The 25,784-nt window shown below is 39.6% G+C and overlaps 1 protein-coding gene across 1 annotated transcript in view; it reads right to left on the reverse strand.

Moving 5' to 3' along the window:
- col7a1l (collagen type VII alpha 1-like) overlaps window positions 1-25,784 on the reverse strand; it is a 161,194-nt gene that overhangs the window by 23,056 nt on the left and 112,354 nt on the right. The window contains exons 72-92 of the mRNA XM_080421195.1: window positions 25,005-25,103; window positions 23,872-23,916; window positions 21,283-21,357; window positions 19,725-19,781; window positions 19,207-19,299; window positions 17,624-17,674; window positions 11,794-11,850; window positions 11,075-11,128; window positions 9,502-9,540; window positions 8,994-9,326; window positions 8,276-8,311; window positions 5,764-5,790; window positions 5,370-5,429; window positions 4,624-4,749; window positions 4,369-4,440; window positions 4,206-4,241; window positions 3,729-3,788; window positions 3,594-3,638; window positions 2,931-2,966; window positions 800-835; window positions 185-241 (exon numbers count right to left, since the gene is read on the reverse strand). Of these exons, the coding sequence (XP_080277321.1) occupies window positions 185-241; window positions 800-835; window positions 2,931-2,966; window positions 3,594-3,638; window positions 3,729-3,788; window positions 4,206-4,241; window positions 4,369-4,440; window positions 4,624-4,749; window positions 5,370-5,429; window positions 5,764-5,790; window positions 8,276-8,311; window positions 8,994-9,326; window positions 9,502-9,540; window positions 11,075-11,128; window positions 11,794-11,850; window positions 17,624-17,674; window positions 19,207-19,299; window positions 19,725-19,781; window positions 21,283-21,357; window positions 23,872-23,916; window positions 25,005-25,103 (1,494 nt within the window). The remainder of the gene's footprint in view (window positions 1-184; window positions 242-799; window positions 836-2,930; window positions 2,967-3,593; window positions 3,639-3,728; window positions 3,789-4,205; window positions 4,242-4,368; window positions 4,441-4,623; window positions 4,750-5,369; window positions 5,430-5,763; window positions 5,791-8,275; window positions 8,312-8,993; window positions 9,327-9,501; window positions 9,541-11,074; window positions 11,129-11,793; window positions 11,851-17,623; window positions 17,675-19,206; window positions 19,300-19,724; window positions 19,782-21,282; window positions 21,358-23,871; window positions 23,917-25,004; window positions 25,104-25,784) is intronic.

Raw genomic sequence — 25,784 nt, forward strand, 5'->3', positions numbered from 1 at the left:
CATCTATTATATCTATTTTTGAATAGCCCAAAGTATACAATAATGGTTAAAGTGGTTAAAATAATTGTGACACTTATATTAAATCATTTAGCTGGGGACCCCCTGGTACCCCGCCAAGGACCCCCTGGGGGGTCCCCGGACCCCACTTTGAGAACCAATGGTCTTAAACTTGGAGGACACGTACCGCTTCCCCCTTGGTTCCTTTGTATCCGCGGGGTCCTTGGATCTGAAGAACGCTCCCCTGTGGAATCAAACCATGTCCTCAACGTTAATGAACGACCACCTTGTTTCAGTGCAATTATAAAGAGCTCAGCCTTTATGACTATATCTCGTTGCTATCTCCATATTTTAACTTTTTGTGTTTTTTGGTAAATTAAAGGGATAGTTCACCCCCCCAAAAAACGTTTTTTTCTATCAATTAGTCACCCCACGACAAAAACAAAAAAATATCCATGAATTCAAGTCTCCATGGGGTGACTAATTGATAGAAAGTCATTTTGGGGGTAAACTATCCCTTTAGTGCCCTACTTGATCATACAACAGCGTCACACAAAAGCATCAAAAGTAGCAGATCTACAAGCTCAAAATGTGGCGTTTTAAGCTTGCAGATCTGATACTTTTGATATTTTTTACAGTAACAGTTTTGGACATGTTAGGCTTCCGCCCGACAGAGAAGATATAGCGGAAGACCTTTATACCAGTAAATATGTTAGGAAATGAAAAAGAGATTTCAAGGACATTAAAAGGTATACAGCAGTGAAAAAATATCATTCAACTTTCACCACTTGACATATCGTACCCGCTCTCCTCTGAACCCGGGTAATCCGCGGTCACCCTGGAAAAGAGAGAAAGACCCTTTTGTTACAGAGGCTATATTCTGATTTGAAATGAGATAAAACAAACAAACATTTATCTTGTCCTCCAAACACATTACTGTACATTTATATATTCCCCATTCCCAATGGAGTGGATGTGACTCAGGAAGGAGGTAGGAGGTATCCGGTTCGATCCCCATGCATGCAGCTCCTCCTGAGTTTGTTCCAAAGTGTCCTTGAGCAAGACACCGAACCCATAACGGTTCCTGATGAGCGGGTTGTTGGTGCCCTGTGTGGTTTCCTCCGCCAACGGTGTGTGAATGTGTGAGTGAATGAATGGGTGAATGCATAGTATAGGCCAGTGTTGATTTTGACAGCACATTTTGATTTCGTTTTAGTCATAGTCTTTTAAATATATATATTTTTTAGTTTTAGTCATATTTTAGTCATCTGAAATGTTTTACCCTTAGTCTAGTTTTAGTTGACTAAATATCATAAGATTATAGTCGACTAAATCTACAGTTGATTTAGTCGACTAAAATGTATTTTAGCGGTGCCTTGCTGACGCCAGCAAGGCACCGCTAAAATACATTTTAGTCGACTAAATGTCGACGTAATGGCGGATTTTACACTTGCTTGCATGCTGAAAATAGCCGATCTACAAGCTCACAAGTTGTGAGATTGTAGATCTGCTATTTTCAGATCGCAACACCCGAGCACAACCAAACATTAAATGACTGGTCTTAGTTCTACTGGATCTCTTCTCCACTAGATCCCTCACTAACATTTTAGTATAGTTTTTATTATTTGTTGACTAAAAATAATCCCTTGGTCCCAAATCAGACTCTTATTGATTAATGCGAAGCGGATGGAAGAAGAAGATGATGATGATGATGATGCAGCAGCTACTAAAGTGGGGTGCAGCAAGAGAGGCGTCTCTCTCTCTGGCTGGTCGGGCGCATGCAGTCACAGAGTAGCAGCACACAGAACATCCATAGAGTTATAAGTGACCATCCCTTACTGCTATGCCAACAAGAAACAGTTGGCGTAGTGTTTCCACACCACAAGTGTTTCCACGCCACAAATTGGCTGATTCTGTGGAGAGAAATTGCTCACATCCAAAGTAATGTTGTGACGATTTAAGTCTGCTTTCTGCATTGACAAGTGATTAGAGAGGAGGGACATTCTTCTGCCTTCTGCTTCATTTGCACATTGTGACACTGCTGCTAAAGATACATATCTGTATACAAAATATATTAACCCATTAAGACCTGAGGCCGATTCTAAAAATGACATTTTTCTGAAAAAATCGGTGGTTCTCAAACTTTTTCATGTCAAGGACCCCTTTGTAAATAATTTACAATAGCTGACTGACAGTCCAGGTAGGATATGGACAGCAATAGCATTGTATTGAGGAAACCGGGTAGGATGAACAAATAGCTCTGTTTTACTCTCTTTGAATGTTGTGTTTTCACTGTCAGACTTTTGGATGAGAAACTTCTCTCACGTTTAAAAAACAAACAAACCAAAGCCGTGTTTCACATGCCATAAATTTGCATTGTTTCTCTCCGTCCTTCTAAGAGACCTTGAACGATGAAAGAGCTCTTGTTTGAAAAGGACTTTCTGTCTCCAGATAACATGATCTTTTGAAACTTTTTGCTGAACTAAATATCCTATTGATATCTATCAATTGTTATACCACACACATCTTTATTTACTAACTTTTATAACAATATAGTTAACTATTATTGTATATAAGGTTGTTTGTTGCAAGGTTCAGGTCCTAAATTAGCCATTGATTGTGTTATTTCCCACCATCTTATGGCTTAGAATTTCTTTTGCCCGAGGCCAACCCCTGCATTATACAAAAAAAGATATTAATACAAAAATGACAAAATAAAATAAATAAATCAGCTGTTTTCACTAGTTTGGGTCTCGGGGAGACATAACATTTCCTTTTTTGCGTCTCAAGCTAAAAGTTCAGGGAACTCTTAGACACAGTACATTCTATGCTTCATAACTCGAGTTCAACATTAATTACATTAACTCTTGAGGATTTTACTGTGCACAGGTATTGGGAGACATTATGAGATATTGTGTGGATTGTCTGCCCACCTTTTCTCCTATGCCGCCTAGTAAGCCTTTTGGACCCTGCAAAAAATAGGTCAAACACGAGAAGATCTTTTGTTTTAAATCTCAATGTATATACAATTAACAATTCAGGCATTTTAATCCAATTTAATCCAGAGCGACAACGTAAACACAAGGTAATACATCAAATGCATAGAAATAGTAATCTAGGATCAGGTAAACCAAGAACCTATCATCAGTCTAAACAGTATAATATCAAAAAAACTAATAATATTTACATTGAAACTATACAAACTAGATGCCATGTCTACAAATGAACCTGAATAACAATTAATAACATGCTACTGTATCTAAATGACATTTGCAACCTTTGCATAAGTCTGTAATAGCAGATCTACAAGCTCATAGCTACGAGCCTGTAGATATGCAATTTAAAATGTTTTGAAAGTTGTGCAAAACTTTGAATATATATGTCTTTTAAAAGCAAACATTTTTTACTGAAATCTTTGCTGCTTCAGGAGGATTCTACAAATGTCTTCTAAATCCTAACAGTTTTTTTTTTTTTTTTTACTTATGTTGCTATTATCAGTGGTTCTCAAACTTGTGTCAAGGACCACCCAAAATGATATGTATTTGTCCACGGTCTTAATAGGTTGAGCATTTGTATCACAAAGGGAAGTTACTCACTAGAGGACCGGTGGGGGCTTTAACTCCAGGAGTGCCGTTTTCACCCTGTATGGAACAAATCATCATGCAAATTACTTGCATTATAAAACTTTATACATTAAGCAACAACATATTCTATATACATTTAAAACTCACCCTTCTTCCAGGGTAGCCGGGTATTCCCCTTGCACCTGCTACTCCTCTGACACTGTCCCCCTGGGCAGGGATAATGTTAAATAAAATAAATACAAACTTTAGGATGGACATCTTAGTTTTCACTATTTTCGATAGGTTAAAAGTCGCTTGAACGATTATGTAAAGTAACTTAAGAAATGTTGTGTGAGTAATTGACAAGAAAATGTAATTTATAGAGAACCATTGGTGCCACAATTAAATAGAATTAATGAATTGTTTGTGTTTTTCTTGATTCATTTATTTTGTCCTTTTTATTTCATGACAACCGTTATTCATTTTGCATTATTATTGTGGCACCATGGTCCTCCATAAAAAAAAATGTCATTGGCAAATTAGTAATGATGTATTAATGCTGATAATACTGGGATCAGTTTTTATGAATTAAAATGTTTTTCATGAATTAAAACAGATGAAAAAGCATCAAGTATATAATTTTACCTTTTCTCCTTTCACTCCAGACGTACCAGCAGCACCCTGTGAACCAAATAACACCCCATCTATGTCAAACCTTACACACATGCAAAAGTAAAAAATAAAATAAAAACTGCATATAATAACAATTCCATATTTCTATAGACGGTTGGCAACCTAGTTGTGTTACCTGTTCACCAAGGGGTCCTCGCCCTCCAGGGGTCCCGGGTGTTCCGTTCTTCCCTCGTTTACCTCTGTCCCCCTACACAACAAACTCCTGAGTGTTACTTTGACCAGGTCAATTTTGTTGTACACTTCCAAGAGTCACAAACAGGAAAACAGCAGATCTCATGCTTGTAGATTGGCTATTTGTTATTGTAGAGTGTAAATAGGAAGGGGCCGAGTATAGATAGACTATAGACAGTATTTCACATATTATTATTACCTCTCTCCCGGGTCCTCCGGCGTCACCAGCTTGACCCTTCAACCCCGGGGTCCCTGGACTTCCTGGGTTACCAAGGATACCCTGGATACCTTGAGCACCCGAAGGCCCCTGCTCCCCTGGCTCCCCCTGAGGAGGGAGTGAGAGGGGGGGATTAAAAGTGAGACACGAAAGTCTCAAATACAGTTTTTGTTTTCCTTTTTTTATCGGTAGGCTATAGTCACATTGCGATGTGTTGTGAGCTTGTAGATTTTATATAAAAAAAAAATCCTCAATAATAAAAATATTAAACCTTTAAGACCGGGAATGCATCGGTGTCATTTTAAGATTTCTTTGGCTATTCAAAAATAACAGATCTACAAGCTCATAGCGCGGCGCCGAGTGCCGTGATATGAACTGCTATTTTTGAAAAATCTTGAAAATGTGTGCAAGTCTTTGAACATATATATATATATATTTTTAAGCGAAAGGTTTTAACTCATGTTACAACCTCTGGGAGTCCCATGGAACAAAATATTTTGAGATGGGGGTCCACGGCCAAATACATATCATTTGGGTGTTCCTTGACGTATACCTTCTACAGTATATTGCAGTATTGATACTTTTTACTTAAGTAAAACATTTGAGTACTTTTTCCACCACTGCGTAGGTGTTTATTTATACCTTGCCTATAATGTGTGTGTAGCTCTGGAAAAGAGCGTCTGCTAAATGCCTACATAGTAAAAAAAAGGAAGGATGGATATCTTCACCTTTAGACCTGGAGGACCAGCCTGCCCTACTTGACCTCTGTGACCGATGCCTGGCTCACCCTAAACACACACACACACACACACACACACACACACACACACACACACACACACACACACACACACACACACACACACACACACACACACAGTTGCCAATGTTACAGTAAGTAGGCTAGAGCACATTTTCATGACGCATTTCTTAAAGGAGTAGTTCACTGGATAGACTGATTAGCTGTTCATCTATTTATTGGGATGTGTAATTGATAGAAAATAAGTCATGTTTTGGTTGAACTACTCCTTTAACTTGTACTTATACATTCTTCAAAGACATGTAGCCATGAATTAAAGTGAGAAGTGTGAGAGTGCTGTGAAATATATTATTCATGTTTACCTTGTGTCCTTTTTCACCAATTCCCCCCTGACAAGAATGAAAAAAGAATGTAAACAACTGAGAGAATTACACCAAACCATGTCGTTGCTGTCCGGCAGAAACCAGCTAACATTTTTTTTTCATAAATCAGTGCTTTTGAACACCCTTTACGTCTGTGTGTTGATGAAACAAATATTGAACCAATGAAAAGTATTAAAAAGCGCTTCTGACAAAACTCCATTGGATCCTCAAACTTTCTGCTAAACCAGCTAAGTCCACCAAAGGGTGGTTTTGCTGACTCCAGGCTCCACCGCCTTTTGACCTCCAACCTCATTGTGAGCTTGGAGGTCCATTCAGCTGTTCTTATCAATGATGAACAAAACCTCTTAAAGGAGAATTTTGGACTAAAGTTTTTTTACCTTTTCTATGACGTTATGATATCTTAGGATGAACTGTCCTAAAAAAAAAAAGAAAAAAAAAAAAAACAGAAGTCTCGCTAGACGAGATTGAAATCTCGAGATTTCAATCTCGTCTAGCGAGACTTCTGTTTTTTTTTTTTTTTTTTTTGGTTGCATAGTGTTCTGTCACTATGAACGTCAGATCTCACAAAAAAAAAAGAAAAAAAAAGCTATTAAAATATGTGATCTAACCTAAGGCCTATCCGCGCACCTTTTAAGCTGTGGCGGCTCATGGAGTTATGAAATTTTTCTACTGTACCATTCATCCTAAGATATCATAACGTCATAGAAAAGGTAAGAAAACTTTAGTCCAAAATTCTCCTTTAACTCCACTTTTTGTATAGTTTTTGTCATTTCCTGAAATGTTTTCATTTTGGAGTTAGCTGGTTTCTGCCGGACAGCAGAGATATACTAGATCTATCTACCTACCTACCTACCTACCTACCTACCAGTCTATGCCCGCCATTTTCACCCACCGTCCATCCGGGCTATGGGACCGCAATTACGCCTACAGATCCCATAGCCTAGGAAGACTGTTGACAAAAAACGCTAATAAACAGCTTAAATTTGGGAAAAGTGAAAAATTGGCTTCATCACTGTCTTCATGAGCCAATGGATCAATGCCCGAGTGGAAGTTCAGATCAATAGGGCATAGCAGTGGCGGGCATTTTGTGGTTTCACAGATAGAAAGCCCATTCATTTCTGCCATCTTTAAGGGAAAAACTAATGGGCTCTCTGTCTGTGGCAACACAAAATGGCCGCCACTGCTGTGCCCTATTGCTCAACCCATTGAGGGAGAAAAATGCAGATCAGACAGAATGATGGACAGAGGTTCCTTCATTTTATAGTAGGATATATATCGTATCGTATTATCTCCACATTTAAATAAATTAACGGCCTAAATTAACGGCCTAGGTGATCATACAGTGTCACACAAAAGCATCAAAACCGCAGTTCGAGCTTGTGGAACTGCAACTTTTGTTATTTTTAGAATTTGAATCCTGAAAAGTAACAGTTTTGGACATTTGGACACAATGAGGTTTCCACCCGACAGAGACGATAAAGTGTTCATTTTACTCGGACAGTCTCAGAGTTTCTCAGAGTAGATATTCACATTCCGGTCCAGATTTGGGTGTGTGTACTGTAGCTACACGGTGGGGGAATGATGAATTATTTACAGTATTTCCTCATTGATCTGTACAGAAGCCGCACTCGGAGGACATCAAAGCGTCTATCTGACGTTTACTGGAGACGCTGTGAAGCTCTTCCACAGATTTGACATCAATGTATGACGCAAAAATGTGAGCTGGAGGTGTTGTTTATGCTTTTAGGCAGGCGGCAAGAGAGAGCTCTTGAAATTGAAGCTCACACGGAAGAATGAAATTGCCTGCTGTTCCCATTAGTGGCCCAGTAGATGTCGCTATTTCACCTCCTACAGGCTGTAGAAGCAAATAGACCAATTATTTGTTTACTAACATTGAGACTGGACGCACAGGTGATTGTTTCACGCAATCAATTCCCAACCTGTTGTTTTGGGGTGTGCTGGTTTCAGCACACCCCAACCCCTTCTTGTGTGTTGGCTAGTGAGGCGCGTCCTAGCGAGACCTGATAGAATGGGTTTCATTGCGCGCATACTGGTTGCACGCATACTGGTTGCACGCATACTGGTTCTCATCAGCATGACGTCGTCTGTTAAGGGGTCTATAAACACCATTGAAGTGAACAAGGTTTTACACTTGATTTTATTACCTTAGTAAACATTTTCATAAATACTTTATGTTTTCAATCTATATAGTTTAAAGTATTTTTTTCAATTACCATTTAATTTTTTGTTTATTAAATTATGGTCCCATTAATTAAAAAAATAATGATAAAGTAAGGTATGCTTCTAGGTGAAGACCCACCCTCGCTGCCGTGGCAGCCAATAGCGGTCGTTTCCAGTTGCTTTTCTGGACCGGAAGTTCCAAAATGGGGGGTGAACTATACCTTTAACTTTACAATACTGCAGAATGTTTTTGCCTTCCTAAATGAATATAAAGTTATTAATTAATATAATACAGGTTGTTGACAGTCACCTTTGGTCCAGTCAACCCGTTCTCCCCCGGGCCACCCTAAAAACAAACATGGATATCCTGTTATGTCAGTCGTCACATGATTATCGCAGATAACATTTTTTTGCCTATTTTATACATAGGCTATTTAAAAAATAGCCTATGTATAAAATAGGGCTAAAGTGGTTAATGTGTGTTTTATGATATAATAATTTATATCTGCAAAGTAACTAGTAACTAAAGTTTTCAAATAATTGTACTGGAGTAAAAGTACAATATTTGCCTCTGAGATGTAGTGGAGTAGAAGTAAAAGTTTTGAAAATTGGAAATACTTCCAGTAAAGTCAAAATACCTCCAAATTGTACTTAAGTACTTAGTTACTTTCCACCACTGATCAAATATAATACACATACATAATGACTTGTGAAGTGTGTGTGTGTGTGTGTGTGTGTGTGTGTGTGTGTGCATGCGTGCGTCGTACCTTTAGATAATAGTATTCGGGGGGGTATGGAGCAGGCCCTTCATCTTCGTCATCATCATCATAACCCCGCCCACCACCCTCCCTCGCCCGTGCTCTCTCCACCTCCGCCTGGTGTCTCTCTCTCTCCCACTCTTCTCTCTCTCTCTCCAGGTCCCTCCCCCCTTCTCCCCCTCCTCCTCCCCCCTCCTCCTCCACCTCCGCGGTCTCTCTCTCTGGCTCTCCCTCTCTCTCCACCTCCTCTCCCTCTCTCTCCCTCTCCGCCAGCCTCTCTCTGTCCAGCTCCATCCGTTCCCTCTCCATCTCCATCCTCTCCCTCTCTCTATCCGCCCCCAGTCCATCCTCCTCCTCCTCCTCCTCCCATCCTCTCTCTGTGTCCACATCGTCCTCCTCGGTCCCCCACCCGTCTCCATCACCGCTCCTCTCCTCCTCTTCGTCTCCGTACTCTGGGCGAGGGTTAGCACCTCCTCCGTCCCTTCCTCTCCCATTCTCCTTCTCCTCCTCTGTTATTTCCCGTTCCATCCCTTTCCCCAGGTCGTCCTCTTCCTCCGCGTCGTCGCTCCCGAGGAAGGCGTGCGGGTCGGAGGTCGCTCGCTTCTAGAACAGGTGGACAGGTTCTTTTTAGAGTGAGAGAGCGCTCTACTGGCCTCTATAACTTCTCATCAATGTATTAATGACCAATACTCATGATCCCATATAAAAAGCGCTCTACTAGTCACTTTAACTTCTCGTCGTTTTAGTTCTTTCAATAAGTCTTTCATCACAGACTTACATTCCAGCTGTTGACGCCACTGGCTCCAGGAGGCAATGCCTTGGAAGAAAAGACAGAAGGAACAAATCTATAATTTCTTTAATGTAATTGATACAGTACTGTAACATTCTTAAAGGAGTAGTTCACCCAAAAACATTACTTATTTTCTATCACTTACAAACCCTATGAAGACTTGAATTCTTTCTTCTTTTTTTCCCCGCATTCGTAAGCCAATAATGTGATGACTCAGTTGAGTCTCTTACTGAGTCTCCTATTGACCGATGACCCGGTCATCAAATTATTGGCTAAGAAATGCAACAAAAACAAAAACATCTCAAGGCTTCAGGTGTGTAATTGATAGAAAATAAGTATTTTTTGGGGTGAATTACTCCTTTAACTCCAAGTGCCGCGCTAGGAGCTTGTATATCTGCTATTTTTGGAAAAATCTTGAAAATGTGTGCACATCTTTGAATATACATTTACGTTTTAAAGCGAACATTTTTAACTCTGATCTGTAATTCTGGGGGGTCCCTGGAACAATATATTTTCAGATGGCATTCAGGGTTAGGCAAATACATATCATTTTAGGGGTCCTTGACATGGAAAAGTTGGAGCACCACTGATATAGCAACATAAATGTTCTTTCAAAAAACTGTTTGTAGAATATATATTCAAAGATTTGCACAAAATGATGTTCAACATTTTTCAAAAATAGCCAAATAAATCTTAAAATGATACAGATGCGTTCCCAGTCTTAATGTGTCAACATTCTTAATATTCTGGTGAATACTGTATATTGTACTGTCGTTGCACAATCTTGTGGACCATTTCACACTCCAACATTTCACTGCTTGCAGTACATAAACATGTCTTCATTCTCTCTGTTGATTCAAATCATTTGCCCCCCAAAAAATTTGCAGATCTACAACTCACAACACGTGACGCATTCTTAGCTTGTAGATTGGCTATTTTTGACTGCAGTTGTAACTCTGGTCAGTTTTAACCAAGAATAGAGGGTCAAATAATAATAATTATTATTATAACAATAATAGTTCATATATATATAGCGCTTTTCTAAGTACCCAAAGTCGCTCTACATAAAGAAAAGGAAGGAACCAACGTTAATAAGAGAAAACGATAACAACATAACAATAGCAATGAAGACATAAGTGCTAGATTAAAATGCTTAAAGGAACACTTTAGTTGTTTTTTCAATCTTATCCCAATAAATGCTCTGTATACATTCATGTGTCTGTGATCGAGAGGCAGCTTGAATATTTATTCACAAACAACGTCATCGATGTCAAATGTGACTCATTCGCCTAGTGACATCAACCGGGGTAAAGATGTCAGAAGAAGCGCTCGCTCTAGAAACCTACCGATCACTTTAAACCCACTTTGGACCCATCGTCGCTACTTTGGGTGCGTCATTATAGGCCAAAGTGTTTTTGAATAGGGCTTGAAAATGTCATTGTTTTTCACATGCTGTTATATTTTGCACACGATAAAATAAACAGATGCGCGTCATCCAAAAACCATCAAGGTGTCCCCATTAAAATGATGAGATTGGAGAACAAAGACAAAAACGACTTACTTTTTGTGCGTCTTTGTATTGACGTCTGCCTCCCGGTACGCCTGGCATGTGAGCCTGCAATGGTAGTAAATGAACGCCCTACTTGATCATACTAACAGCGTCACACAAAAGGATCAAAAGCAGCACATCTACAAGCTCCAAACGCGGAGCGAAGCAATGTGTTCCGAGCTTGTAGATCTGCTACTTTTGCCGTTTTTGAATTTGAATCCTGAAAAGTAACAGTTTTGGACATTTGAGGTTTCCACCCGACGTAGACGAAATATGATACATCAGCAGTAATATCTGATATGTTGCAATACAAATGTGATATCAGCATAATGGTCGCTGTCGGGTAGAAACCTTGTATGTCCAAAACCGTTCCTTATTTTGTGTTATTACCATTTAAAACATTATACAAAACAGTGAAATATAGCCGATCTACAAGCTCACAACCGTGACGCGTTGTGAGCTTGTAGATCTGCTATTTTCACTACTTCTGTGTGACACTCTTGTATGATGACGACGTAAGGCATTCATTTATAAAAAACGAAACAAAATAAAAACATGAAATATGGAGATATCGATATCTGACATATAGCAAATGGGATATCAGCAGTAATATCTGACATACTATATATTTTTCTTAACATAGTATAAGACTTTTTTTTTTTTTTTTTTTTTAACTAGAGAGCTCAATGTTTGTGGAAAATGTTGTATTTGCTACTAAATTGTGCACTTACCATGCGATCAGGCCAGGGGGCGCTCTTCTTTATCCTCCTGGCATGAAATCCATCCACCTGTCAACGTTTTGAAACTTGTCATGATATTCAATACAACCTAGACATGGTTATTATTACCAGTGATGTGCAGTATATTCAATACGGCCTACCAGACATGATGGTTAGCCTATCCACTACATTTCTAGGAAGGGACCTCGGGAGTCGGGACCCAAACTCACAATACATAATGAATTAACCTCTTAAAGGACGACTTCACCCATTTTCAAATAATCTTCGACTTCATATAATTGGTCCTCACTAATGGTGATGATAACATGGTACTATTTTTGTCTACTCACTCTGTGTCTCAGAGAAGGGCTGTGGACAGTTCAGAAACCTGACTACCACTGACATCATCGTTAAGCAGCCATGTAAACAAACACACCATGTCATTTACAACTAAAGGTTGCTCTCAAGAATGTTTTTGAAAACATTTGAAGTGAGAAACAGACAATGCAGTAACCAGTGATTTGTCATTCTTGTTGTACTCTTGTCGACAAAGCATTATTAAAAATGTTATTAGGTTTACCAGTGACGATTTGACAATTTAGGGCTGAAACTACTGATTATCTTCTTAAGGATTATTCACATTTTTCGATTAATCGAACGGATCAATTAAAAAAAAAATCCAAATCGATTTTTTTATATATTCAACTGAATTGCTTAGCCTGATTAACCACTTAAGCCCTATTTTATACTTTTAATAATCGATTACATCAATTAGTTAAACTAGATGTGAGGGCCGCTTCGCAGCCCTCACATCTAGGCCCGATCCGAGGTTGGTCCAGACAGAGTCCCAAACTCATCATCGTCCCAAAACATTTCGACTGTCATCCCTTCTAAATAGTCAATTTCCTCCTCATCCTTCAATGGTGTGGTTGGAAGATTAATAGTTTGCTTTTCCGTGGCATGGCTCTGTAAGAGATATTTATGAACCAGGACGGCAACCTTTGCTGGCCTAGTCACTCTGCACACACGTCATGCGAAGTCCGGCCCCTCTGGCCTCTCCTCTCGGCTCCTCTCCTCTCCTCCTTCCCCGCTTTGCTTTGCGGCCCTAACCTCTAGTCCCAACCTCGGTCATGTGATAAAGAGGTCAGACTTCCTGTATCTGGTTGCTATGGCAACCTGCCAGATCAGGCTGAGGGTCTGATAGGCAAATCAGAAAATCAATCAAGCCGAGAGTCTGATCACTGATCGAGGTGGGGTAAGATGCCTAAATCATAGCCATAGCTCTGATCAACAGTCTGTGGCGGGTCTTGGAGGCATGTGGAGTGATCCTGTGTTTGCGAATCCCGGACGAACTTTCTGAGCTTTTGTCAATTATATAGTAGTAAGATTAGCAGTTGCACCCCTAAACAACACTATATGATTTCTCATAATGCTTCTTGTTTAAAGCTACACTATGTAACTTCTTTTTTTGGTGTGATCACCATGTTACTTTGCCAAATCTGAATGGTAGAGTATTTTAACACAATGTATTACACGGCTTGGTCGGATGCTTGATTCTGATTGGTCAATGGCTGAATTCAGCGGTGTGTTATTCCTGGATATTGACCGCTGAGCTCAATAACAGACCGCTGTCTAAACAAAGACTCGCCGTATCCAACACGACAGCCATGTAAACAAGACCAGGAGACCTGGTTCTGCCAGACCCAGAATGAAGTCCTAGTATGTAACACACCTACAAACCACTTTATAACTGAAGTTCATGATGTCATGAATAGTTCGTGACGAAAGGGGACGAAAGGGGGACAGACTTTTTTGGCTGGGGCCGGGGGACAAAGTGACCATGCCCATGTATGGAGAAAACAGATACAAAGCCTCATGTAAGCCCGACCCCTTGGGTCTGGCAAAAAAACACACCATGTCATTTATAGCTTCTTTTTTTTTACCTCAAGAATGTTTTTGAAAACATTTTAAGCGAGAAATAGACAATGCAGTAACCGAAAATGTATTCTATTGATCAACACTTCCTGTTGTTTTCCGAAGCGACACGTTGCACTGGACGCACCGTGACCTGGCATAAATTAATGGACAACTCATTACCCTAAGCAAGGATATCCTTCGTTTTTGAGTCAATTTATTAATTTCTTTCGACAATATATTGTCTGGGTTTATTTCTCAACAATGACCGGCTCGCCATAAATTATCCCTTGCAACTTAACTTAAACAATCTAGGTGGTTGCATTTGGTCGCCCTGCTTTTCTATTGAAACATGTTGATTCTGAGGTCTGGTTTCACAAGAGGTACTGCCTGCAGGTCAAAATTCAACAACTTCTCCCCTGAGCAAGCAGGCAGGCTCTATTAGCTCAGTGGTTAAAAATCGAATCCAGGGTAAAACAGGAAAGTTTCATCGGGTAGTTTTAGCATTTGTGTATCGAAGTACAGACGTCACTCCGTTGGTCACAGGAGTATTTTTTCCTCAAAAAAATCGCGTCATGAACTGTGTTCTAAAAATAAACAAAACAGTCAGTCAGACAATTCGGTCAAATAATGTGACTGTGTCGATTATGACATTGAGTTGCATTTGATAAGGTCTGTGTTTGGAAAAAAGGTATTTATTTTCTTACTACTTTGGATACATTTGTGCTTTTTCCACCGTCAGTTGATGCTTCATATCCATAATGTGCAAAATCGCCAGCCTCATTTGTTTATTTTTGGAACGCAGTTCTTACATGCCAACGATGCTATTGACCCTATGGTATTTTTAATGGAAAGTTATGGTGTTGCATAATAAAGAATAAAGGACACAGTCATGTTTATAAAGTTATTTGAACATCCTTTACTTAGGCTACATGCACAAAAAGGTTAAACACAGGAGACAAAAAGTTATTGAAAAACAAACAAAAAAGTCACCAGTGGAAAAAAAGTTTTGGAAATGGATATGCAGCTGATCAGAGCAAAATATATATTTTCTGAATGTTACAGTTATTCAAAGTTTGTCAAAAGTAAACAAAATACAATCTTTTGTCCGTGTTTCAATAAATAAAGCTTTTCATGACAACTTGATACAAAATGGATGCACAAACAAATCTGTTCTCAATCAGCTTATCTAATCTAGTCTTTGCAACACAAAAATATTGTTGTTTATTTTATTTTTTCAACATAAATAAATTAGGAATATAGATGGAGAACAAAACACAAGACAACGAGTCTTGTCTCGCGGGGCGTGGCTTTGGACGAGTGACATCACAGTGTTGCGTGAAAACGTTGTTTTCCCCCGTCGTGAAAACGGCGATCAGGTTGAGGGCGATCGAGTGGCAATCTTCACCAGCGATAAACGTCACCGTAAACGTACAACACGCGGCGTTCGTTCGATTACAAACGCTTACGGACTCTAGAGTCACATTCTCTCAGGATTTAAGAGATGTCCTGTGTAACAAAAACAAAAAGGTGAAAAAAGAGAGAAAGTATTAAAAAAAAGTTAACTCTCTGGAATAGAGCACTGAAGTCTGACGTCACTGCCGCTAGAGGGCGCTATCCCCCTGGGTATCGGCGTTATTTTTTGCATTGGAATTCCCATAGGGGGAATCTTAGATCACGTCATTTAAGAACTGTGTTCCAGATATAAACAAACCACCCTGGCGATTTTACTCATATGGATATGAAGCATCAACTGACGGTGAAAAAGTGCAAATTTATCCAAAGACACGTTATCAAATGTAACTCAATATCATAAACGACACAGAGTCACATACCTGACAAAATCGCGGGGTGGTTTGCTTATTTCTGGAACACAGTTCTTATTATGACGCGATCTAAGATTCCCCCTATGGGGATTCCAATACAAAAAATAACGTCATGACCCAGTGAGTGACGTCAGGACTTCTTTATAGGGCATTGCAGTGGCGGCCATTTTGTGGTGCCACAGATAGAAAACCCATATTCTTTTCCCCATAGAGGTTTCCGAAAATATTCATATAAATTATTTCAAGCCTGAAACCAAGCCATCCAGGCTCCTGGTGAATCATGACCATAAAACATTTGATTCTGCGTATTTTTCTTTAAAGAATATTTATATTAAATCCCATATTTAATAAATACCCTTTTTTGTGGTTTTAATTTTTTTTTTTTTTACACAGAATCAAATGTTTTATGGTCATGATTCAGCAGGAGCCTGCATGGATGGTTTGGTTCCAGGCTTGAAATAATTTATTTAAAACAATTCGGAAATCTCTATGGGGAAAATGAATGGGGTTTCTATCTGCGGCACCACAAAATGGCCGCCACTACTATGCCCTATAAGCTTTCTGTTTAGTAAATGACTCTATTAACAGTGTGGCATATTATCGGCTCATTGCTACTCAAGCATAGTCATGCTGCAAAGCATGCTGGGACATAGCGGTATTTCTAAGGTGTCCTAACTCATGCTTTGATCTTATGTTGTAGCTAATAGCTATAATGTTCGGTTGATGTAGGTGTGCATTTTAATGCTTAGTATATAATTGTGTTATGAATATGTTTTCAATTCACATTGCATTCGTATTATATAAAGACACCTTTTTTGCACTGGTGATTTTTTTTGTCACTTGTTAGTAAGAGAAAAACATGCTTGAAATGACAAGTGCTCATGGTCAATGACAATTATAATAAAATAATAATTAGAAAAAGACAAAGGACACGCACGCACATCCCTTAACTTGCTGGGCTGGGAGCTGGATCAAAAGGTCAGCCACTAGAAGAATAAATGAAATCCACACACCAGTAGGCTACATAATAACTCCCATTTGTGGAATTGTGGAAAACTCCACAGTTTTTTAACACGTAGTGTATATGCAAATGTACAGTTACCATAAATACCTCAACAACTAAATGATGATTATTATTACCATCAACATTATTGTCGTGTCATTATCTGTAGGAATAATGATCAATACATGAGCCTGATGATGGTGCACCAGTTAACCAGACTAATCGATTTAATACATTAATAAGATTTTTAAAAAATGCCAAAAACATTCCTGAGTTCGTCAATGAACTCTCTATCCCCGAAACAGAAAAGCACCACATACTGTACTGACTGCACATGGAAAACAGGAGCCACCACCCTCCCCCTTGACCTTGAGCACGTGTCAATCACATTATTGATTAGTGTACAGTGGAAAGAGCTTTGCATTCCCACACATGCAAGGAGCTGTGAAGCCTCATTGATATAATAGAGGCTATGCGCGTGACATCATCGTATCCGGAAGTTATGCGGGAACACCTACTGAGTGGCAAAAACTACTTTCTGGCCTTCACAGCCCATACATCCAAACAGAAAAGTCCTATCTGATTGTATCAAACGACGTTAAGCACCAACATGGCAGCTGTAAGGAAAGCTTGAATTATCCTCTTTCTATCTGCAAAGTTTGTGTTTCTTAAAAATCCACCAACGTAGCTCATAACATCCACCGTGTTATGAGCTACTTTGTGTCAATAAATTCTGTGTCACCGTTGATGATTTCCAACGAGCGCTTCCAAACTCCAATGCTCCATGCTGCTCAATGTTTTGCTCAATGTTTTGCCACTCAGTCTAGATGAGGGGGATACGTGCATACTCTCTATACCATGACACAATGGTGGCGCTTGCCGACAACAAGATCTGGTCTTCTAACAACGTGTCATATTGTGTTGTTGATGGCTTAAAGATCAGTGGTTGTTGGCGAGCGACACTGTCGTGCGATGGAATGCGTATAAATTAAGCTCAGCAACGATTAAGCCTTGGTACGTCGCGTGACAGCTTCTGCGCATGCCGAAAATAGGCGGTTTTTCGGCGTGTGCGGCCGTCGCGCAACGAAAAGATCTGTACCTTGTCTTTGTCTTGTGTCTTAAAGGTAGGCATCGCCGTTGAATCCTCCTCCTAATCAGGATAAAACAGCAAAAAAGACTTGTGTAATGGAACCACAACACATCTTTTAACACAATATTATGCACACTGCATTGGTAAATTCAAGGCATGCTTTGCTACCAGAATGTTTATCTCGTCTGTGGTTGATGATGGTTCATACACAGCCGATTATGTTTGAGGTTTGACTTCTAAATTAAAGGTAAGGTAAGTTTGCAAAAATACGCGTTAAATAGCTCTATATTCTGATAGTACTCATTGCTATAGAGTGTTTGTTCAGTAGCAGGAGTCTTTATTAAACAGAAAAAGCATTTTCAGGTCGGGATACCAATTCGATCCAATCAGAAGAGAGAACCCACACAAGATACAGGATAAACAAGTGCATTTGGAAGTTTAAACCTGATCTCTCCTGATTGGCGGGTGTTAAAATGTGTGTTGGTGTGTGCGGTCTGAAATAACAGTTGAAAGGGCTTGAGTTCTACATAAATCAAATATCTACAGTATGTGGCAGTTGTATCTCTTACAGTCTGGAATGTCTGTGGGCCCATAGATCAAATAACTAATTGTCAGCATGGAGAACAGATATGATGTCAAAGCACTACAAATGTACACTAACATGACACTAACATAATAGACTAATTGACTCCTCTGTTGAACAGCCATACACAGTCAGCCGTGCAAATGCATCATCCTTCCTACATAACAGTCATATAGCATGAACACTGAATAAACAGTAACTCTGTTTCTGTAAAGTGGCTTGTAAATTGGTAGTTGCGGGTTGTGTTTTTTGGGCTTGTTTCCTAATGCTGTTCAAACCAGTGGTTCTCAAACATTTTCATGTCAAGGACCCCCAAATTAATATGTAATTGTCCACCGACCCCTGTTGACCTCGTTGCTTATTTCTCTCGCAAAATCTGGCAACAGTGGCTGGAGCTACACTCATCTGACATTTTCATGTCAGATTTGAATGCGGGTCCTCCGTGCAGATATTGTTTTACCAATGAGCTAATAGAGCCTGCCTGCTTGCTCAGGGGAGAAATGTAACTTGGATTTTCAGGCAGTACCACTTCATACAGTCAACCTGTATTCTCAATAGAAGAGCAGGGAGACCAAATACAACCACCACAGTTGTATAAGCTATATTGTAGTAACATACTCTACCATACAGAGTAATAAAAACTAAACAAAATTGTGCATGTTGTTTCACTAGAAACACTCCATTTTGGTTCCAAAATGGCCCCTTATGGTGGGTGTGTAACTCTGAGAGTGTACAAATGGAACCAAATGGACCCTTACGGGTCCATTTGGTTCCATTTGTACACTCTCAGAGTTATGGGGGTCCTTGAAAATAAGACAACCACTATGCCACACTAAATGGAACAGAGCCTTAATTAGTATCATTGGTAACACCTGTGAAGGAAGTAAGGAAGGGGCCCAATTCATTCCCAATATGGCTGCTGTGCATACAGCCTATTGCATTTATTAAAAAGCAAAAAAATCTTCTTCTTTAAATCAATTAAAGAGCTGGGCTGGCCAATCGGGAATACCTGTGTCTCCGTTGCTCTGTGTGAGTGTGAGCTGCTGTTAGAGGAACGGTCCTCCGATGTTTTGAAGTGGTTGGAATCATGCGTCGATCCATGCTAGTGGGATAAAAAGTCGTTTTACAATATAAAAAAGAAAAAGAGGTTGCGCATCAACAATGGGTTTTCTCAGTGGAGTGCTAGACCCAAAGTCCAGTATAAACATCAAAAGAAGGAATTTTTAAAAATCCCAAAAGGGTAGCACATCCAAAAATGTCAATTGAATGGAGGACAAAGTACTCACATTTCCACTTTTTTTATTGGCACACCAATAAAATGAACGCTTACGCGTTTCGGCTATGAGCCTTCATGCTCTGAGGAAGGCTCATAGCCGAAACGCGGGAATAAAACTAAAACGAATTAATCGGGAATACAACTTTTAAAACTGCGATAACTAATGCTTAATAGTGTAGTTATTAAAAGTGCTGCCGAATGATAGGATTCAGGTTCACTTTCGACATTAGATGTTCAGATCATCATCGTACCAGTTCCTCCCCTCTCCCGTCCCAAGAGGTCAAGGTGACTTCTGTGGAAAGTTTTTCCTGTTGCAAATGAAACAAAGTAAAAACAAAACAAGTAGTTATTTCACCGCAAAATGAGTGCATAAAAGTGCCCCCTTAGTGTATAAGCCAGGAGCCTGTCTCCTGTTTCTGTATGAGGCAGCATTTCAAAATATGTTGTTCCAGGGACCCTTAGAAGCACAGATTGGAGTTTAAAATGTTCGCTTTAAAACATGCCTTCCTGCTTGGCACCAAGGGTTGGATTGGGGGGTACAGTATAGGGAAAATAAGTATTGAATGCACTCCACCTTCAAGGTGTAGTGCATTGCCTATCAGGTTGTCACTGTCTTGAGAGGGCTCTTTGCTTTTACCCATCATCAGATGTTTCTTGTGTGATAGCTTTGTAACAAAAAATAAGCTCTTCATAGCACATACTGTACATTTGCACTACACCCAGCTGATGTTGATTTGCACAGATAAGAGGTAGAGATACTGACAAATTACTGTCTTTTCTTGCCTTGGTACTGTGTACAGCTTTTTGTTGGTGTGTTCCAATTTTCTTTTCCTGTGTCATCCCACTTTCCCATCCCATTTCTATACATGTCTGGATTTCTTGAGTTAACCCATTAAGACCTGAAGCCGATCCTAAAAATGTATTCTAAATCCTATATACCAGTGGTGCTCAAACTTTTCCATGTCAACGACCTCCCCAAAATTATGTATTTGGCCGCGGAACCCCCCCCCCCCCCCGATTTGCACACATTGTCAAGGTCTTTCTAAAATAGAGGATCTACAAGCTCATAGCACGCCACGCGCTATGAGAACAAAGTATAAAGGTTAATAAAGTTAAGTTAATGTGATTAAAATGATTCTGATGCGAGAGGCACGGTGGCGCAGTCGGTAGCGCTGTCGCCTCACAGCTAGAAGGTCCTGGGTTCGATTCCCGCCGGGGACGCTGTGGGCGCTGGGGGCGTGTCTTCTCCTCCGCGTCATCAGCGCCCATACCCTAGGTGGGGTTGGCGAAAGGGCCTACTCTGTGTGGAGTTTGCATGTTCTCCCCGTGTCTCCTAGGGTAGTTAATACCCTCACAAAAACATGTAGTAATCCTGGTCGCTATACCGCCTCTGATGCTATATTCTGATGCTATATTGTGATGCTATATCACCTACTTTTACTGGGGACCCCCTGGAAGGCACCCTTCCCCACTGCGAGGTGTTGTGAGCTTGTAGATCGGCTATTTTCACAATATTTATCTGTGGAACCGAGTCAAACTAAATGTATTGCCTACAATTCCAAGTGCTTTTCAGGGTGGGGGGTCCCCAGTTCAAATATTAATATTTTGGGGGGTCCCCAGATTTTGGGGGGGTCCCCAGTTCAAATATGATTATTTCGGGGGGTCCCCGAAATAATCATAGTTTGAGAACCACAGCACTACACTACAGTCCACTTGCTCGTGTAAGTGCACTAATATTTTGACCAGGAGTATATCAGTATTCTTTGTACTCAAGTAAGAACCTTATGTTTTGGAGCCACAGCCACCCACCTCATAGTCATAACTGTACTCTTCGTCGTTATGAATTGGCTCCTCGTCTTCCTCGTCTACCACCAGCTCGCTTGCCTTTCAGGCGAGAGGAAAGCAAAGGTATGAGTTACATTATTAATGGATCACAGTCAGTACTAATAGCAGCACGCTGAAGATGCAAAAGCAAAGCAAAACAAACATGAATGACAGCCACCAACAACAGCTGTTGAGACATGCAGATGTTAACCCATTCAATCCGGGAACGCATCTGTGTCATTTTAAGATTTTTTTTGTGCCGTGCTACGAGCTTGTAGATCTGCTATTTTTTTGAAAAATTGTGAAAATGTGTGCAAATCCTTGAATATATACATTTTTTACTCAAATCTTTGCTTCTGGGGGGGTCCCTGGAACAAAATATTTTCAGATGGGGGGGTCCGCGGCCAAATACATATAATTTTGGGTGGTCCTTGACATGAAAAAGTTTGTGAACCACTGATATTGTAGCAACATAAGTAAAACTGTTAGGATTTAGAAGACGTCACGTTTGTAGAATATCCCAGAAGCAAAGTTTTGAGTTAAAAATGTTTGCTTAAATTTTTGGGCGGTGAAACCGCCTCTATAAGTGAGGTTTGGAAATTTGTACAATTATCTTGGGCAGTGAAACCGCCCCTATAAGTGAGGTTTGGAAATTTGTACAATTATCCTGCGCTGTGATTGGCCAATCACAATCTATTCAGGACTGTGATTGGCCAGTGTCACATGACACATGTGCATAGCCCTATATAAGAAACCATAACTTTAAAAAAACATGGTTTTTTTAAAGTTATGTTTTCGTCCATCATAAAGAGTGTTTCAATAAATGTATTTATCTTTTGTACATGATTGGTTGACTCCATTCAGTATTGTGATTAGCGAGCAAGACACCGCCCACTTCACACAGGGTGTGATTTTTTTATATATTCAAAGATTTGCAGAAATGTTCACGATTCTTAAGAAAAGTATAAAATAATGGTTATAGCTAAAAATAAATCTAAAATGACACATTATGCGTCCCCAGATTTAATGGGTTAAGCTCAAACACATGCCTTGAAAGCCTGTGTTTCAAGTTTTTGTCAGCATCACTACATTGTAAGCATTTAAAGGTGCTTTCAGTTATATCGTTTTTTGTTAAAAGCTAAATGTCTCTATATCATGATGGTAATCATTGCTATAGCATATTATCATCTCTGTCGGGTGGAAACCTCATATTATGTCCAACACTTTTCAGGATTCAAATTCAAAAGCAGCAAAAGTAGCAGATCTACAAGCTCGAAACGCGTCGCTTGTAGATCTGCTACTTTTGATGCTTTTGGGTGACGCTGTAGTATGATCTAGTAGGGGCGTTAATTTACATATATATATATATATGTAAATTAATGCATATATATATATATATATATATATATATATATATATATATATATATATATATATATATATATATATATATATATATATAAAAACATGTTCAAGTCGGAATACCAATTTCATCCAATCAGGACAGAGAACTCATACAGGATTGAGGCTAAACAAGTGGAATTGGAAGTGAAGAAACAAATAAATGAACAGACAGAAATGGAACTGGAACACAAGCTGAAAATCTTTGTGAGGTTCTCTCTCTCCTGATTAGAAGACATTTGTTGTATCCTGACCTGAAAATGTATTTTCCATTTACTAAAGAGCTGAAGAGATAGGGAGACCCCTGTTACTGAACAAAAGAGTATATAGAGGAATATAGAGCTTTACCCTTTAAACAATAGATTTAATTGATTTAACTAAAAAAATATCACTTTAAGCACCTTTAACGTTTGTATTTCTGCATTTAATTGCCTTCAAATGATGCTTTCCGACACTGCAAATCCTGATTCATATTTCAGTTTTAGTTCTATTTTTGCAGCGGAGCTGTTATTCCCACAGAGAGCAGCTCATGTCAGTGTTAGAGCGCAGCAGACCTGTGCATTGTGTCAGTTAGTTCCCGGTTTTAGCTGGAGTCTCCATAGCCCTATAGCTGTGATATTACATACATTTCATGTATTTTCAGATACACAGCCATAGATCCCCCCCCCCCCCCCATACTCTCCCGGGTAGCAGACTGATCGTGGCGGCATTTAAAGTCATGGCGCTGTTGTGTTGTAACTCACCCAATAATGAATTGCTGCGACTTGGGAGTCAGATATTGTCCTCTAGTTTCATAACCATTTGAAAGTTCTAGCAAAACACGTGTGTTTAGGTGAGCATCTCCACTTTTCCACAAGCTGTGCTCACGGACAATATTCTCTGTCTTCTGCCAGAACTTTCCAAAAAATATTGTTCTTTTACTCCACTACAATTATATGAAAACTTACTAGTTACTTTGTAGATTTGGATTAATATTACAAAACATACATCAACCACTCCCTATATACATTTCTACATTGCAGTATTGATACTTTTACTTAAGCAAAAAAAACATTTAGTACTTCTTCCACCACTGGCTGTGTATCTGAAATACATAAAATGTATGTAATATTACAGCCATTCTATAGGGCTATAGAGTCTCCGGTGCGGTTTTGCGTTGTGGTGGACATTTACCAGGCGTTGTCTCTGCCTCTTATGTCTTCCTTTGTTTCCTTTTCCCTGGTTAAGAAGTTCACAGTCAATTAGAACGAAGGAAAAAGGTTGAACATGCCTCACAAGTTGGTTGATAAAGAAAGAAGGAAAATGACGAGTTAACCACTTAAAACCTATATAATGTGTTGGCCGGAGTCTACTGTTTTCGTTCTATCTACACCAATCAACTTCAATTAACTTAGCTGAAACCAGCCGATCACACCCGGAATATGGATGGTGGGCTTTAAGTGGTTAAGGAAGATATATGAGAGGTGGTAAAAAAGGTAGTTAATGAATATAAAATAAGTCAATAATGTTAAGGTTTGTCAGACTGAATAACTATCATTTTGAGTACATTCATTTATGTACACCATATAAAGTCACTGTCGGGCAGGAACCTTGTATCATATTTCAAATGTAATGCCCTAGTTTATACTTTGTCGAATGGCAGTGTCATGCAAGAGTAGTGAAAATAGCCGATCTGCAAGCTCACAATGCGTCACAATGTGAGATATTTTCGTTTTATTTGATATTGTTCGCCTTTAATGACATTGCCAAAAGAGGGACGCCAGGTTGCAAAGTGATCAGGTCTGTAAGGTCTGATAAAACCTTTTAACAAATGAAAATATAACGCTTGTAAATTAGATCCTTTGTAAACGCATGTTTTTTCCCCAATTCCTGAAAAGTAACCATTTTGGACGTACAAGATTTTATTCCCGACAGCGCCAACATACTATATTGTCCAAAACTGTTACTTTTCGGGATTCAAATTCCAAAACAGCAAATAGTAGCAGATCTACAAGCTCAAAACAGATCGGTTTGCACCGCGTTTCAAGCTTGTGGATCTGTTACTGTTGAGTGACGCTGTAGTATGATCAAGTAAGGGCGTTAATTTACAAAAAAATCCCAACAAGTTTAAATATGGAGACAACATTCTGCCCGACAGCAATGATATGATATTACAGTATATACACATACAGTATACATGTGTCTTGAAGGCTATGAAAAAAATATTAGTGCATGATTGCAACTGTACAGATGGTATTTCTTGGTGATCAAATAAGCAGGAATGATCTTTTGGCTGCTGTCACATCCCATCGTGAAGCTCTTTGTACCTTCCCACCACGATCCTTGTGCTTCCTCTTCTCTGCAGCAGAGCTCTTCTTCACCGAGTCTCCTCCCTGTGACAGGAGCGCCGCCTCCACCACGACCCTCTGACGCACACGCACACACACACACACACACACACACACACACACACACACACACACACACACGCGCGCGGTTAACATGCGGTAACTAGGAAAAAATCATGTGGGTCTCGGGATCGAGATAGAAACAAACGTCATGGCTCCGATGCGGGATCTCTGACTCTTCATGTGACGTCAGTTGCGTCTGATGTGTCTATGACAGGGGTGCCCACACTTTTTTTACTTGAGAACTTCTTTTAAAGCTTTAACTGCCAGAGTAAAAGTATATTTAGTGCCACCCCAGTGCCAGCGGAAACGAGTGTTTTTACCTACCTTTGAAAAATCATGGAATATTTTAGAACATTTTAATTATATTTTTTTAGGGGCATGACATGTGTTCTACCTGCACAGCCTTTGTGATCTACTGGTAGATCGCAATCTACCTTTTGGGCACCCCTGATCTATGACATACAGTATAACTTCAAATATGGGCTCTATTTTCAGCACAATCAAAGCCCCTTTGACTTCCATTATGAAATTAAATGTCGGGCAAATCATTTTCTTTGGTTAAAATAAGTAAGAAATAGCTCTATATTCCGATAGCAATCATTGCTATAGAATGTTTGTTCAGTAACAAGAGGACTCCATGTCTCTCCAGCTCTTTAATGAACAGAAAAGGGCATTTCCAGGTCGGGATACCAATTT

Source organism: Gymnoscopelus braueri (assembly GCF_963280865.1).
Source record: "Gymnoscopelus braueri genome assembly, chromosome: 23".
Taxonomy (NCBI): Eukaryota; Metazoa; Chordata; class Actinopteri; order Myctophiformes; family Myctophidae; genus Gymnoscopelus; species Gymnoscopelus braueri.